General features: G+C 36.1%; 1 protein-coding gene across 1 annotated transcript in view; it reads right to left on the bottom strand.

Annotated features, from left to right (window-relative positions):
* The window catches only part of RNF141 (ring finger protein 141), a 29,380-nt gene that overhangs the window by 3,687 nt on the left and 9,460 nt on the right, over positions 1-16,233 (bottom strand). Inside the window, exons 3-5 of the mRNA XM_054437735.2 lie at positions 15,034-15,142; positions 9,580-9,761; positions 3,419-3,526 (exon numbers count right to left, since the gene is read on the bottom strand). Coding sequence (XP_054293710.1) covers positions 3,419-3,526; positions 9,580-9,761; positions 15,034-15,142 — 399 coding nt within the window. The remainder of the gene's footprint in view (positions 1-3,418; positions 3,527-9,579; positions 9,762-15,033; positions 15,143-16,233) is intronic.

The following is a 16,233-nucleotide window of genomic DNA, read 5'->3' as shown; positions in this document are numbered from 1 at the left end:
AATGCTTATTTGTGATTATTTAAATGGAAGCCATTACTCTAGGAATAACTTCTTGGCAGTGGCAGGGGAATATGACAAGAGGAAAGGATATTATTAATTATTTTTCTAAGAAATATCTACATGACTTTCAACAATATATCTACCTGTTGCTTGCTTAAAGGTCTGAAAAAATTCCTATGGCTCATAAGCAACAGGAAGACTTATATAAAAATGGAGCATACAAAGTTAAAAGAAAAGATAAACTTTACATGCACAATAATTTTTCTGGCAGGGAAAGAACTCATATATGATCACTTAAATAAGATTATGTTTTCGAAAAGGATTTTTTTCTCGTCAAACATTATTTTGGTAATTTAAAAAATACCATATTTGAGCCAGAGACATATCATGCAGGGAAAAATATTTTTCTTTTCATCTCTCAGTGAAATCTGGGACCAAAGTAATTATTTATATCAACTGCTCTTTGGCTTTTATGCAGAAATTTAGAACTCTGTTCCAAAAACTAAATGTGAAAGCTAGAGCTGGCATATATTATTTAGGTTGATTTCTAGTTCTTCAGAGATATTTTACAAGATAATTATATGTATGCTCTTCTGTGCACAAAACATCACAATTTAAAAATAGTCAACTTCTGCTTCCAACCAACAGAGGCTAGATTTATCTTCCCACCTAAAATTACTAGAACAATGGTTTCATATAATCTTTCAAATAAAGCACTGGCCATCAGACAACAAAGGACAGTGATCCCTGGGACATGGGAGTCAAAGAAGGTGAGACCTATACTTGCCTCAGCTTACAGCCTCGAGAGTTTCTAGCCCCTGATCAAGAAGGAGGAAGCTTGATGGAACATGGCAAACTCCCTGAGCTGAACACACAGAGCTGAGAATCTTGGGGGGCCAAACAGCTAGGGTTTACAGGGCAGGGTAATGGGAAGCTGCACAGAGGGAAAATTCCAGAGGTCTACAGAAGTGTCCCCGCCAGAATACTCAGCAGAGTGCTGATCAGTGTGTGCATGTGAGGACACTACCGAGGCTGAACAATCAATCAAAGGGCTTTGAGGGGACAGTCCCCTAAAGCTCACTGGGCCTGGGATACTGCCTGTTTCACCTGCCAGACTGGAAAGCCTCATAACTCTTGGGGTATTAGTAGAGTTCTCTAAAGGGTCTTGCTATTAGTGGGACATAATTAGTTCTAAACTAAACACTGCTCTGGTCCTGCCTAACAAATCACAAAAGCAAGATCCAAAAGAATCAAACTGTTTCCACGTCACTTAACTATAGTCCAGAAAAAAAGCTCAAGAATATTCATAGGAATACAAAAATATCCCATATTCAAAAAGGTAAAATTCACAAAGTCTGCCACAAAGTCTGGCATCCAGTTGAGAACTACCAGACATACAAAAAAGCAGCAGAAAAATATAATCTATGATAAAGAGAAAAATCAATCACAACCACCCAGAACTAACACAGATATTAGAATTAGCAGATAAAATGGAAAGTTATTATAGCTATATTCTATATAGTTAAAAAAACTAGAGGAAAGCTCAAAGATAGTAAGAAGAGACATGAAAGATAATAAAAACCCAAATCAAACTTCTAGAAATGAAAATTATCAGGTTAAAAAAATACACTGGATAGAATTAATGGCAAGTTAGACACTGAAGAAAAATGGTGAATATGAAGAGATCGCAATAGTAACTATCCAAGATGAAACCCAGAGAAAGACTCAAAGAAGAAAGAAAAAAATAGCACCAGTGAGCTGTGAGACAACTTCAAATGGGCTAATATATGGTAATTGGAATCACAGGAGAGGGGAGAGAAGATAGAAAAAAATCTGAAAAAATAATGGCTGAAAAATTTCCAAATTTGATGACACCGTAAATCTACAAATCCAAGAAGCTCAGTAAACCCCAAGCACAAGAAACAAGAAAAAACTACTCTAAGGCACATCATAATCAAAGAGCTCAAAACCAGTGAAAAGAAAACAACCTTAAAAACAGAGGGAAAAAATGGCACATTACCTACAGAGGAAAAAAGGATGACAGAGTTCTCATTAGAAACAATGCAAACAAGATGAGTGTGAAGCAACATTATTAACATACTGAAAGAAAAAATACTCTCAAGTCTAGAATTCTGAATCAGAAAAAAAATCTTTGAAAAATGATATTCGGACATTCAAAAAGAGCCTATGGAATCTACAAAAATACTACCGGAACTGATACATGAGTTTAATAAGGGTGCAGGATACAAGGTTGATATACAAATATCTATTGTATTTCCACACACTAGTATCAATCATAAATTGACATTTTAAATACCATTTAAAATAGCATAAAACTATGAAATACTTGGGGATAGATGTCAAAGATATGCAACACTGAAAACTACAAAAATTGGTGAGAGAAATTAGAGAAGACCTAAATAAATGGAGAAATATACTGTGTATGTGGATAGGAAGATGCACTAGTAAGAAATTCACTCTCCCTAAATTGATATATTTATTCAATGCAATCTCATATGCGGCTAGTGGGGGTGTAAAATGGCACAAGACTGCTTTGGAAAATAGCTGGCAGCTTTTTAAAAAGTTAAACACACACCTACCATATGATCTAGCCATTCCATGTCCAGGTATTCACCCAAGAAAAAAACCAAAATACATCCATAAAATGACTTGTCCATGAATGTATCTAGTACCTTTATTTTGTAATAGATAAATATGGAAAACAATCTAATTTCCCTCAATAGGTGAATAAACAAGCTATGGTATCCACATAACAGACATTACTCAGCAATAAAAAGGCATGAACTATTGATACATGTTACAACATGAATAAATACCAAGGTAATTAGACTGAATAAAAGAAGCCAGACAAAAAAAGCACATATTATATGATTCCATTTATAAAAATTCATAACTTTTATGGGTGTGTATATATGTCAAAACATATTAAACTGTACATTAAATACATGTAGTTTATTATATGTATTTTATAAATTCTCCTAAACGCTCAAGTCTTATTTTGTAAAATAATGAACTTGACTAGCTGATCTCTAAAGTTCCCTGAGGTCCAGTATTCAAGGATTTATTCCTTCTAAACACATACACAGAATAAATGTAGAAATGAGGAGAAAAAAAGGAGGAAAAAGGGAAATGTTTGATTTTAGACTTAAGTCAGGCACAAATTTTCATACAGCAAAAGAAAAGTGTCAAAACTAAGGTACACCCCCACATTTAATAAATGTTAGGTGTAAAAATAAAAATAGTTTTAACCAGTAGAAGGCATGCCATAAAATTCAAAGTACTAAAGAATAAAATCTCTCTCATACTTAACTACAGTATTTTTGCACTTTTCAAAGTTTATTCATGTACACTATCCCGCTGACCTTGGCCTAGCCCATGAATGCAGTAGGTAACTTACCATTTATCAATACACTTCTGACAAAAGCTGTGAGCACAAGGCAGGATGAGGTCAGCCCGCCCGTCCATACAGATACAACACTCCTCCTCATCGGTCAGCTGCTTCACCCTGCAATGTGAAAACTGAGCTGAAACCATTATATTCTCTGTCATTATGCTTTATACTTTGTTTTTGTTGCTTTAAAAAGCATTATTAAACATCTATATGCCCACAGTATAAAGCACAATATGACTCATGTGCAAAATCAGACTAAAATTAATATTATCTTTTAGGGATAGCAAATATATTAGGGAAAAAGTATTAAGAGGGCTACATTTCATAAAGAAAGACTAGATAAAAGATACATTTTGTGATAAAGAAAACACAGGCAAAAGTGGAAATAGTCAAATCTTTCTGGAAATAACTTAGCCCATTTTAATCATATTGGACTTATATAAACACATTTAACCGATATAGTTATTGCATTAAAGACAGGGATATGGTCTGAGAAACTCATTGTTAGGTGATTTCATTGCTGTGTAAAATATCATAGTGTACTTATACAAACCTAAATGGTTTAGCCTACTACATACCTAGGCTACATGGCATAGCCTATTGCTCCTAGGCTACAAACATGTACAGCATGTTACTGTATGGAACACTGTAGGCAACTGTAACACAATGGTAGGTATCTGTGTATCTAAATGTATCTGAACACAGAAAAGGTACTGTGTAAATATGGTATACAAGATTAAAAATGGTACACCTGTATAGGGCACTTACCATAAATAGAGCATGCGGGCCTGGAAGTTGCTCTAGGTGAGTCAGTGAGTGAGTAGTGGTGAGTACATGTGAAGGCCTAGGACAGGAGTGTCCAATCTTTTGGCTTCCCTGGGCCACAGTGGAAGAACTGTCTTTCTTGGGCCACATATAACATATACTAACACTAACAATATCTGATGAGCTAAAAAAAAAAATTGCAAAAAAATCTCATAATGTTTTAAGAAGGTTTATGAATTTGTGTTGGGTCACATTAAAGCAATCCTGGGCTGCACGCAGCCCGTGGGCCATGAGTTGAACAAGCTTGGCCTAGGACATTACTGTACAGCACTTGTACAGTAGTGTACAGACTTTATGAACACTGTACATTTAGGCTATACTAAATTTATAAAAAATATATTTCTTTCTTCAATGATAAATTAATCTTAACTTACTATAGATTTTTAACTTTACAAACTTTTTACTTTTAACTTTTTGATTCTTTTTGTAACAACACTTACCTTAAAACACACATTATACAGCTGTACAGAAATATTTTATAAGCTTTTTTCTATTTTTAAGATTTATTTTTTTACTTTCTAAACTTTTTTCTTAAAAACTAAGACATAACACACACATTAGCCTAGGCCTAAACAGGGTCAGGATCATCACCATCACTGTCTTCCACCTCCACCTCTTGTCCCACTGGAAGGTCTTCAGGGGCAGTAACATGCACGGAGCTGTCATCGCCTTTGATAACAATGCCTTCTTCTGGAATACCTGCTGAAGGGCCTGCCTGAGGCTGTTTTACAGCTAACTTTTTTTAATAAGTAGGAGTATACTCTAAAATGATTAAAAAGTATAATAAATGCATAAACCAGTAACATAATTATCAAGTATTACTGTACATAATTGTAAGTGCTATACTTTTATACTATGAGCAGCACAGTAGGTTTGTTTACATCAGCATCACCAAGAACATTTGGGTAATGCATTGCATCACAATATTAGGATGGCTACGACGTCCACAGGCAATAGGAATTTTTTAGCTCCATTATAATCTTATGAGACCACCATCACATATGCAGTCTGTCATTAACCAAAACATTGTTAGGTGATGCATGACCATATAATTTATTCACTATGTGTAACACAAAGCTCTCTAAAATATGGATCCTGCCATCAGAGCCTTACAATGCTGACATTGATAATGGGCATATAAGTGAAAGAATAGTTTAGTCTTAAGTATCAGGTGCTATGAGAGATACAAAGGGAATAAAAAAAGTTTCTGTCCTCCAGGAGCTCTTTCATCTTCTTGGGAAGAAAAAAGATTTCAAACCTTTTGCTCCAGCCACAATTCAGAGAGCCCCTGAATGAGTCATATACCTTTGCAGATGGTATTTTCCTTTCCTGAAACTGCCCTTGTGAGTTTAGTAAGCTCCAACCTTGGTAACTCAGCTCCAAACATCATCATCTCTCTGCTCTCAAAATCAACACTTGCCTCAATGAAAAGACTTAAATATTGCATATTGATTGGCTGGCCTTTCCATAAACTGTAAGTTCTTTGAATATAGGGTGTTTGTCTTAGATTCTCAATAAATGCTTCTTGAAGTGATTTTAATTTCTTTTAACCTTTGTGCTTTTTTGTAATGTTTAAGGTTTTCTTCATCAGACATGTATTACTTTTGTAATCATATGAAAACTGAATGTTCCAAAGTACAGCCACTAGGCTATAAACTTCTTAAGGATAGGAGCTATCACTAATATGTTCCATTCCCTGTTGTGCTTATAGCACTGTATGTAAGGCATTCAGATAGTATTTAAAATTTTTATTTGAATGTAAAAATAAATGTCAAATGTATATTAAATATAGTATGTGCTAAGTAAAGAAGGAAGAGATGAATATATCTCAAACTTGTTGAAAAGATGAGATAGAAAAACAATAGGATTTTAGTAGAGGACTAGGTGCATAAACAAAGTTGTAGAGGTAAAAAGCAAAATCATGTTTGTTTATGTCTGTGTATATGTAACCAGGAAGCTGGCATGATACTTGGGTATGGAAAACTGAGGAAAAAAATTGATTAGATAAAGTGGAGATAATCTTATCCTTAAATGTCAAAATATTCAGTTTGAACGTGTCCTGACAAGCAAACTACAATCAGTGTATAATCAAGGGGAAGTGAACTCCAACTGATATGGTACTTTAGGAAGATAAATTGGGAGTGCAGTATGAGGGACAGTCTAGAGAGAGGAAAACTGGTTAGGACCTTATTTCAGCAATTCATCTGAGAGATAATTAGGTCTAAGAAGCATTATAAAAGACAAATCTTGTATGTGGTAATAGATTAAGTGTTATACGTTAGTAACAGGGAAAAGAGGGAAGCCACTGAATTGGAATGGGAAAACTGAATAAAAACCTAGATGGATATGGGTCTAATGTATCTGAGTTTCTCAGTAGCAGAGAATATAACTGAATCCGTACAGAGTGACAGAATATTCTGAAGGCTGGACTTTAAAAGTGAGAAGCAGCGGACTACAAAGAAGAGCATTGTGGAGAGAGATAAAAGAATGGGAGACACAGAAATAGCCAGTGGAACCAGTACAAAGTTCTCTTAATTTTTTGCTACCTTCTTAGCAGCACAGTGACCAGAAGGAAGGAGAATCTTGTGCTGTTTGTTCCTGTTAGATCACTTGTAGATTGGAGTATTTGGTTCTATGCCTCATACTCTGAAAGGCACACACACGGACAGAGAAAAGATCATCTGGGAAAGCCTCCAGTATGTAGACGAGACCCACATAAACAAAGGCCAAAGGAACTGGGGGTGTTTATCCTTGAGAACAGAAGGTTCAGTGAGAATTTGATGACTGTTTTCAAATATTTGAAAGGCTGGAAAAGAGAACAGATTTGTTTGGAGGAATTCCAGAGGGCACAGCCACTGAAAACAATAAATAGACTAAAGTAACAATAATAATGACAGTTAACTCTTATAGACAAATTATTATGTGTCAAACACTGTTCTAAGCATCTTATGTCTTTTAATTCTCTCAAAAATCCTACAAAGCATATACTACAGTTATCAACCTCTGTTAGAAGATGAGGAAACTGAGGAAACAGTTTGATTTGTCAAAAAAAATCACACAGGAGTGGAGCCAGGATTTGAACACAGGCAACTTGCTGCTAGAGTCTGTGCTGTGCTGCCTCAAGAAAGCTTTTGGCTACTCTGAGGAAAATGAAGCAATAGGAAAAACTTCATAGTGATTAGAGCCATCTGAGTACGAAAAGGCTTGCTTTTTTCAGGCAGTGAGTCTCACATAACTGCAGGTGTTACTTGTACTTGCAAGTCGGACTTGGCAAAATGTGGGTAAGCAGAGTCTTGCTATTCAAAGTGTTATCTAAGGATCAGCAGCATTGGCCCCACCTGGGAGCTTGACAGACTCTCAGGCTCCTCCTCAAAACCACTGAGTAATAAAGTTTCAGAAGCTCTGTGTGCAAGATCTTTATGCACCATAAAGTAATAGGTTAGAGCACAGTTGTACTGCCAGACAGGCCTGAATGTGAGTCTTGGCTAGAACAATTTCTAATCATGACACTTACTTAGCTAAATCTCAGATTCTTCAGCTGAAATGGGCCGATAATTGTACTCCCATATGGGGTTGTGAGAATTTAATGAGTTTATACATGTACAACGCTCATCACAATTCTATACCCTGTAAGTAATCAATAAATGTAAACCATCAATGGAATTATGCATCAGATGTAAAGTTCAACTACATAAATATCCCTTAAGACCTCCTTCAATTTAGAAAGTCTCTTTCTATGAACTAGTGTATAAGGGTGTTATTATAAACTGAAAAACACACAAAAACAAGAAGCACCCCTAACAAACTAATCAGGAACTGAATTTCCAGTTTTGAGGGCACATGAAAAGGGATAACACCTTTACCTTCTTCATTAAGAAGACTGTAACAAGAAAAAACAATACTTTCTTTTCATGTGCTACCATACAGCTTAAATACATTGGCAAACACCATCCTCAGCTTTTAAAACAATTAAACAAAACAACAACCACTATTCTGAAGAGAGAGAAGAAAAGTAGAAAAATCAGATCCATCTTTGAAAGATTACAGAATACAGGAAAGACAAGCCTAAATACTGCCTACCATGTTCTAAAAGTCACTGGCATATCAGTAACACTTGTATAGACCAAACCTAGAAAACCAAGTAATTCTATTAAAGATAATCGGGAAATAATAAATGGAAAATACAGTTTAACTGTAACATAGTACTTGAAAACCAGTTGGTTAAGAATGAACCAGAAAATGTAACTGTAAATAGAGCAGTAAAAAAAAAGAAACCACTGGCTGGGCATGGTGGCTCATGCCTGTAATCCCAGCACTTTGGGAGGCCGAGGAGGGCGGGATCATGAGGTCGTGAGATGGAGACCATCCTGGCTAGCACAGTGAAACCCCGTCTCTACTAAAAATACAAAAAATTAGCCAGGCGTGGTGGTGGGCGCCTGTAGTCCCAGCTACTCGGGAGGCTGAGGCAGGAGAATGGCGTGAACCCGGGAGGCAGAGCTTGCAGTGAGCTGAGATCGCGCCTGGGCGACAGAGCAAGACTCCATCTCAATTAAAAAAAAAAAATCACTGTTAAGTACATTCTTAACTTTAAGGTAAAGGACACGGTGAATATAGATTTCTGCTATCTACCCAGTATGACAGTAAGACAGGATGTCAACATGTTTAGACGCATGTAAATCTTTTTCCAATGAGACATTTACAAATTTAAATTATGATCATGATTGTCAAATGTCAAGAGGTGGGAGCTTTCATGTGCCAAAAGCATAACAGAGAAGGAAAAGAAAGTTTAGATGGAACAATAATGTATTAGGCCTGGGTAAACAAACATCATCAGAGAAAACTCTGGCTGACTTCATTTCCTTCTGGTAACTAAGTATATGCATTCGGTTCCTTCCTGAATGGACTGCCAAGTCCTGAAGCCAATATTTAAAATTTTAATGCTTCAATTAGACATTTTTTAAAAAAAGTGGGATGATTTTGCCAAATTCTTTGACCTAATTCCCTAAAAAGCTTGGACTGTCTAAGAACCTAAATACCTATTATAAGGAAGGTGTTAACTATCTCCTTTGTCAATAAATGCATGCATATAGAGTGGATTCCTGGGGACCAGTGTGACAGGAACATTAATATTAAAGTGGCCCTGCCGAGCCACTTTAATTTAGCACTGTAACAACATCCGAAGCACAGAATAACCCCAAAACTGATCTCGGATACAATACCAACTGAGAAAAAAAAAAAAAGATTTAAGATGCTACAATGAGCACCAGCAAAAAATATTAATAAGATTTCAGTTGTTTTCATATTAGAAAATAAGTGAAATGCAGTACTTATGCATTATATACCTTCCCATCCAAAGACTAGCCTGACAAGATGTTACAGAGGATGAGTTTTCATCAGGTTCTTCAGAGGTGGAGCTCTGTGCCAATACTCCTGCTGCTTGACTTGTGATATCTTTATAAAGTTGAATAAACTGGTATAAATTCATGATCCGTGATGCCTCCACAATGCCACTGCTTTTGTTAATCTAAAAATACAAAGAACATGAAAAAGAGAAAAGTTGATCATGTCTCTGACCAATTCTTCCCAAAAAGGAGGAACAAATATTTAGTCAAACATCCTAGGAAATAGGAGTTTTCAGGATTTGCAAATTACATAAGAAAGCAAGAGTCTGAATAAATGAGTAATACCATGTCCCCTACATTTGTGGGGTTCAAAGTTCTTATACAAATTTATCTCATTTAATACTCAAAATAACCCTGTAAGATTAATTAGGCATTATCCTGTTGATGGGTAAGGTGACTTTCTCAGAGTTAAGAAATAAATTTTAGAGATCAGTATTAACAATTCTTTCACTTTAATTTCTTAAAGAATTTCTTAACCAAAGGATTCATTTGAATCCAACAACCACATGAGATTCTACAAGTCAAACAAGTACTTTCTTAAATATCTTTAAGTTCTATTTTGTACCAAAACTTCTAAACTAAAGAAAGAAAATTACTTTAAAATAAATCCTAACAAAAGGTGGTTGGACTTTTCCCAGAAGGCCATTTTGAGCTTTATCAAAAAACTCATTCAATATGAGGTGAAACCAGTGGCCCAAAGGTTGTACCTTTACAGGTTGTACCTCTCCCTCATCCAGTTTACAATCTAATGCAGAAGATACTTGGGGCAAGCAGAGGGGATTGCTTTCATAAGCTTTGGGGAGCCATGGAGTGAGACATAATGAAATGACCGAGGCCAGTAAGGTGAAGGTATAATGTTCTTGGATGAAGAACTTGAAATCAGAGAAAGATTAGAGACGTGAAAGACTTCCTTTCAGCACAAGACATAGGATGGAAGACTGGGGAAGAAGTAAGCCATGAAATCTATTAAGTGCATATCAGAGTAAGAACAAGCAAAATCAGAAAATATTTAGAAAGAAATGAAGAATATAGGGAGAGAGACAAAGACACAGGGCCGTAAAATTGTGACTTTAGATTCTGGAATGTATTGATGGAACTAGGGGTATGAGAAAGTGAGGTAGTTAGATTACATATTTTAAAATATTATTATACATTTGAATATTGTGAATGAAAATAATGGTTGTAACACATTTATTAATTGCTTACTATTTGAAAAGGCAGGGAAAAAAAATACTGAGAATGAGTCATGCGGCCGGGCGCGGTGGCTCACACTTGTAATCCCAGCACTTTGGGAGGCCGAGGTGGGCAGATCATGAGGTCAGGAGATCGAGACCATCCTGGCTAACACGGTGAAACCCCGTCTCTACTAAAAGTACAAAAAATTAGCTGGGCATGGTGGCACGCGCCTGTAGTCCCAGCTATTTGGGAGGCTGAGGCAGGAGAATCACTTGAACCAGGAGGTGGAGGTTGCAGTGAGCCAAGATCGCGCCACTGCACTCCAACCTGGGTGACAGAGCAAGACTGCGTCTCAAAAAAAAAAAAAAAAAAAAAAAGAATGAGTCATATACCATACTAAGAAATTTTAGAACCATCTCTAATAATCAGAAAGTTGATTAAATTTTGGGAAGGTAAAATCTATCTGGAGATGCAAACATACAAGGTTCTTTGTAATAAAAGACTGTACATGAGGTAGAGAATAAACAGAATTAAAAAGTAACAGGAATTTAAGAGGCTTACAAAATAGATCTTCGGAGCTGAGGAAACTGGGGTAGTCCTTTGGAACTGCATAGTACAGAAGAAATTATGGAATAATCCATATAAGGTTAGTACAGAAATAGCAAAGTGTATCACACTGTAACTATTCTCATCATAGGATTCCTGAAACAAGTATTTATTGAGTACCATTATGTGGATGTTATTGGTACTATGTGCACTGCTCTAGGCACTAGCCACAGTGTGTATAAAACAAAATCCCTGCCCTCAAGCAAGTTACATGATAGGTAGGAGAGACAGGCAAATAAAATACAGATACAGATTAGGTTAGATGAGAATAAGTATAATGGAGAAGATGAAACAGGGGAGAAGGAATGCTGAGGGGTTACAGGGAAGGCCTTACAGAGAAGTTGACATTTAAGAACTGAAAGGTGCAGAAATGAGTCATATAGATGTCTAGGGGGAAGATCATTCCAGGCTGAGACAACAGGAAATACAAAGGCTGTTTAATAGAGCGGTACCTGGCAAGGAGCACAGAGTCTCACAAGAAGCCCAGAGTGTTTGGAACAGAGTGACAGACAGACAGAGGAAGGAGTGGTAGATAGAGGGTGAGGTGGGAATAGAATATATAGGACTTTGCTGATTTCAGTAATAACTGTAGCTTTGATTCCAAGTGCATGAGAAGTCACTGGGGGGTTTTGAGCCAAGGAGTAATATGATCTATTTCAAATTGTGATGTGGAATAGGCTGGTTGTTGTGCTTGGAATAGACTGCTTGTTGTGCTGAGAATAGACAGAAGCAGGGCAAGAGAAGCAGGGAGATCAGTTAGGAGGCTACTGGAATAATCCTGGTGAGAGAGGATGGTCACTAGGAATAGGGTGGTAGTAGTGTAGATGGTGAGAACTAGCCAGATTCTGAATACATTTTGATGTGACAGGACTCACTTACAGATTGATTGTGAGGTATGAGAGACAAAGAAGAGCCAAGAATGACTCTAAGAAGTTGGTCTAAGAAAAAAGAAGGATGAAATAATATAATTCATGTAGTTCTTAACAGCCACCTTAGTACCTAGTTTTTAATTAATCTCTTATTTTTCTAATATTATTTCCATAAAATATTCCATTTAAACATAATTTAGATCATTTTTTATAGTGGATTAAATATTATTTAAGGATAATCATAGCAGATGGCAGAGAGTCAAGAAAAAGACTTAATGTAAATACAGAGGGTTAAAATACAATTTTTTTAAAGTTGTTTAACATTAAGAAATGTGAAACTCTCAGTCTCCTGTCAGTTTTTCATGGTAGACTTGACCTCTTTCTAATATAAACATTGACCTCTCAGATTCTTTCAGAAAGAACCTAAGGAATGCAAATAAAAAAATTTCTTTAGAGTAGCTCTAAAATCAAGAAAAATCACATGAAAAAATATCTAATTGCCTCTGCTTTTAGTACTTTTGTTTCTCTACTTAGAATCTTATTTTAAGGAAGATGTTTAAACTAATCACATACAGATGTTAGAGATATTGAGGCAAAAAGGAATTTGACTACTAATAAAATTAAACCTTAAGTCTGTGTTTGTCAAAGAGCAACAAAAAACGAAGGGATGAAAAGCCTGATATATTCATATTCCCTTAGCTTTCTACAATTTATATTGGCCTCTTCAATGTGAGCTGAGTACTTTATGAAATAAAAATGAACAGTAAGTGTAATTTAGATAATATACTGCATCAATAAACAAGGAAAGCTTCAACCTATCCCAGTCATTTAAAAAGAGAGTATTATTTCAACAGATTTTTTTTTGTTCACTTAATATATACTGAGTTCCTACTATGTGTAAAGCACTGTATTACAGGCTGTAAGAGATACAATAATGAATCTAGACATAGTTCCTGCCCTCAGGAGCTTACTCTCTAAAGGGGAGCTAAGAACCTAAACAACTTTTTTCATAATGCAGAATTATAAAGTACAAATAATGTGCTGTTGGAATCTGGAAGAGACAAGAAAACTCCTATTCAGGAAGACTTAATGGATGAGATGGTATTTGAGGTGGACCTTTAAAGAGACATCAGGTTTAGAGATGCAGAAATAAAAGGTGTGGCAGAAACTATTGGCTGATTATCCAAATACCATTCCTTCTTTTCATTGCCAGCAGAACCTGATTTTGTTTTTGTGTCCGCCATTCCCTGAAATGACACAGGAGTCAATCCTGGTTAGTCTAATCTAAACCAATCATGCTAATCATATTCCCTCTGTCAGTGTAGGTGTATGAAGGGGATATGACCCAATACTGACCAGTGAATTCAGAAGAGACATCTGCTGGGTCTTTAATTTAACCCATCCTGCAGTTAGTCTATGGAGCTAGGATTTCTTGATAAGTGAGAAAATAAGTATTGTTTTTGTTTAAACCGGTTTAACAGGAATTTTCCGTGACTTCCTAATGGAAGGAATGGACATCCTAGTTGAGAAAACACAATAAGCAGAAGCACTAAACTGGAAAAGAAAAGTAACAATGATACAGTCTTAAGTTAAGCCTGATAAGAATGCAGAGCAAAAGAAGGTCATTGTGACTAACGCAGAAAAGATAGTTTGGAGTCATATTGTAGGAGTTGGGACTATTTGGTAGGCAAGAAGGAATTACTGAGGAATTTTAAGCAAGGCAGTAATCTGATGAGAGTTGTGCTTTAGAAAGGTTAATCTCACAGCAGCATAAATTAGAATTTGAAGAGTCTAGAAGTATAGAGATTAATACAAAATCTGTGATAAGCTGGATCAGAAGAGAGAGATCAGTCTGCTTGAGAGCATGAAATCTGTCTTATTTATCATATATTCCTAGTGCCTCTCACACCTGTGCTCAAATGTTTATTTGAATAAACTGGAAGCAAAACATAGTATGGGTAAAACTGACAATCTACTGAGGAAATAAGGCATATTATTTGGGTAACCTCCAGGGTCCGTGACTCAAAGGAAAAATCTCCTAACCCAAGGAGTCTTTATGGGTCAGTCGGGAATGAACTTCAGAGCACTCATGAATGCCCAATTTATGGTTTATATGCATATGGGTGATTTTGTTCTTTGTTTTAGAGCTGGGGTGGGGATAGGAGGTGGCCTAATAAAATTCATGCCTTCATTTAATCAAAAGGTTTGTAGCCTCAAAAAGGTTAAGAACTTTCTATCTGAATCTACTCAGTGGTGGTTGAGGCTTTCTAATACTCAATGACAGCTGGCAAAAAATCTATCCCATAACTAAAAATTACTAAAAAACAAAAAAACTCTTTCAATGGATCTTTTTTCTTTTTAATGAATGAATGTACTCTTAAAAGAAATGATCTCAAGATAACATTAATTTTTAAGGTATCATCTTAGAGCTAAATAGGATGTCACCTTAGCACTCCACAGCCAGCTAAAAACCCAAAAACAGAGACAGAAGATTAGTATGATGTAATGGTTAGAGATATTGAGGCAAAAAAGAATTTGATTATAACAACCCCTGCTGTATAGCAATTAGACAACTCTAAGATTCAAACAGCTAGTTAGAAGGCAATAACAGTAACAAAACTATGTTTTACAAAACCACCAAGTTATTAAAATGTATATGCATTATATTATCTTACACTATTAAATATAGTTCTAGCCACCAAAATAGCTTAAGCTCAGAGGTAGAAGTCTCCATCAGTCTCACCTTGGTACAGACCACCCGTACAACCACTTTCCAAAAAGCAGAGGAATCAGACCCAGGTTGTACCTCAAAGAGAAGATGTTTTTCCTGGCCAGAAGCCACTTTAGCCGTTCTGAAAAGAGACAAGAACATGTCAATTTTATGAAAAATCATATATTAATAAAATAATACAGCCATGAAACTAGATTCAAGAAACAATTTCAGAGAAGGAAATACGAAGAAACACAAAAAGACAAATAATAATGATTATAATGACTGGATTCTTAAAACACGGATAGAGAATATTTGAACATAAACATGCAACTTAATTTCTAAGGTTTTTAAAGTCAACAGCTTGGTGGCATGATATTTATAAATCTCTCTTTGTCACATCTATATCTCAATGGTCTTTAAATTTCTAACAAAGACATTTATGAAAAACAAGTCTTAGAAATCAGGGACTTAAAAAAAAGGTTGGCCAGGGCAGTGGCTCACGCCTGTAATCCCAGCACTTTGGGAGGCCAAGGCAGGCAGATCACAAGGTCAGGAGTTCGAGTCCAGCCTGACCAACATGGTGAAACCCCGTCTCTACTAAAAATACAAAAATTAGCCGGGCGTGGTGGTGCGCACCTGTAATCCCAGCTACTCAGGAGGCTGAGGCAGGAGCATTGCTTGAACACAGGAGGCAGAGGTTGTAGTTAGCCAAGATCACGCCATTGCACTCCAGCCTGGGCGACAGAGTGAGACTCAGTCTCAAAAAAAAAAAAGGTTAGCTAGTGTCATTTATCAAAATTTTTTGACTGTTGCCTCAGACGTATATAAAGCATGAAAAACATCTTGCTCCTGGTTCAGTCCTTGTTTAAACAATGATACTAACAAACCTCTTGAAAATTTTTGTTCAGATAATTTGGGGCTAGATCAAGTAAAACAAATGATTTGAGACACTTTATATATAGCTCTACTGTCCTCCCCTAGCAGAGTAATTTTAATTTAGAGAGCTAAAGGATTTTAACATAAAAAATATCACTTTTAGAAGATAATTCAATATCATGCTATCAACATTAATTTAAATCAGTTCAAAGACATGCTTAAGTACTGCAGTTCCCTTTTATCACTACTAACAACTCTGAGCACCAGTGGGGATATCACACTCAACTAACAGCTAAATAAAATGAGGCCATCGAAAGTTAAGCAACTAGCCTTAGGAAACAAAGTCTTCGGTGA

The sequence above is a fragment of the Pongo pygmaeus genome, chromosome 9 (genome assembly GCF_028885625.2).
Source record: "Pongo pygmaeus isolate AG05252 chromosome 9, NHGRI_mPonPyg2-v2.0_pri, whole genome shotgun sequence".
Classification (NCBI taxonomy): Eukaryota; Metazoa; Chordata; class Mammalia; order Primates; family Hominidae; genus Pongo; species Pongo pygmaeus.
The sequence above is the reverse complement of the archived record's forward strand: the minus strand, read 5'-3'. Positions and strand labels throughout refer to the sequence as shown.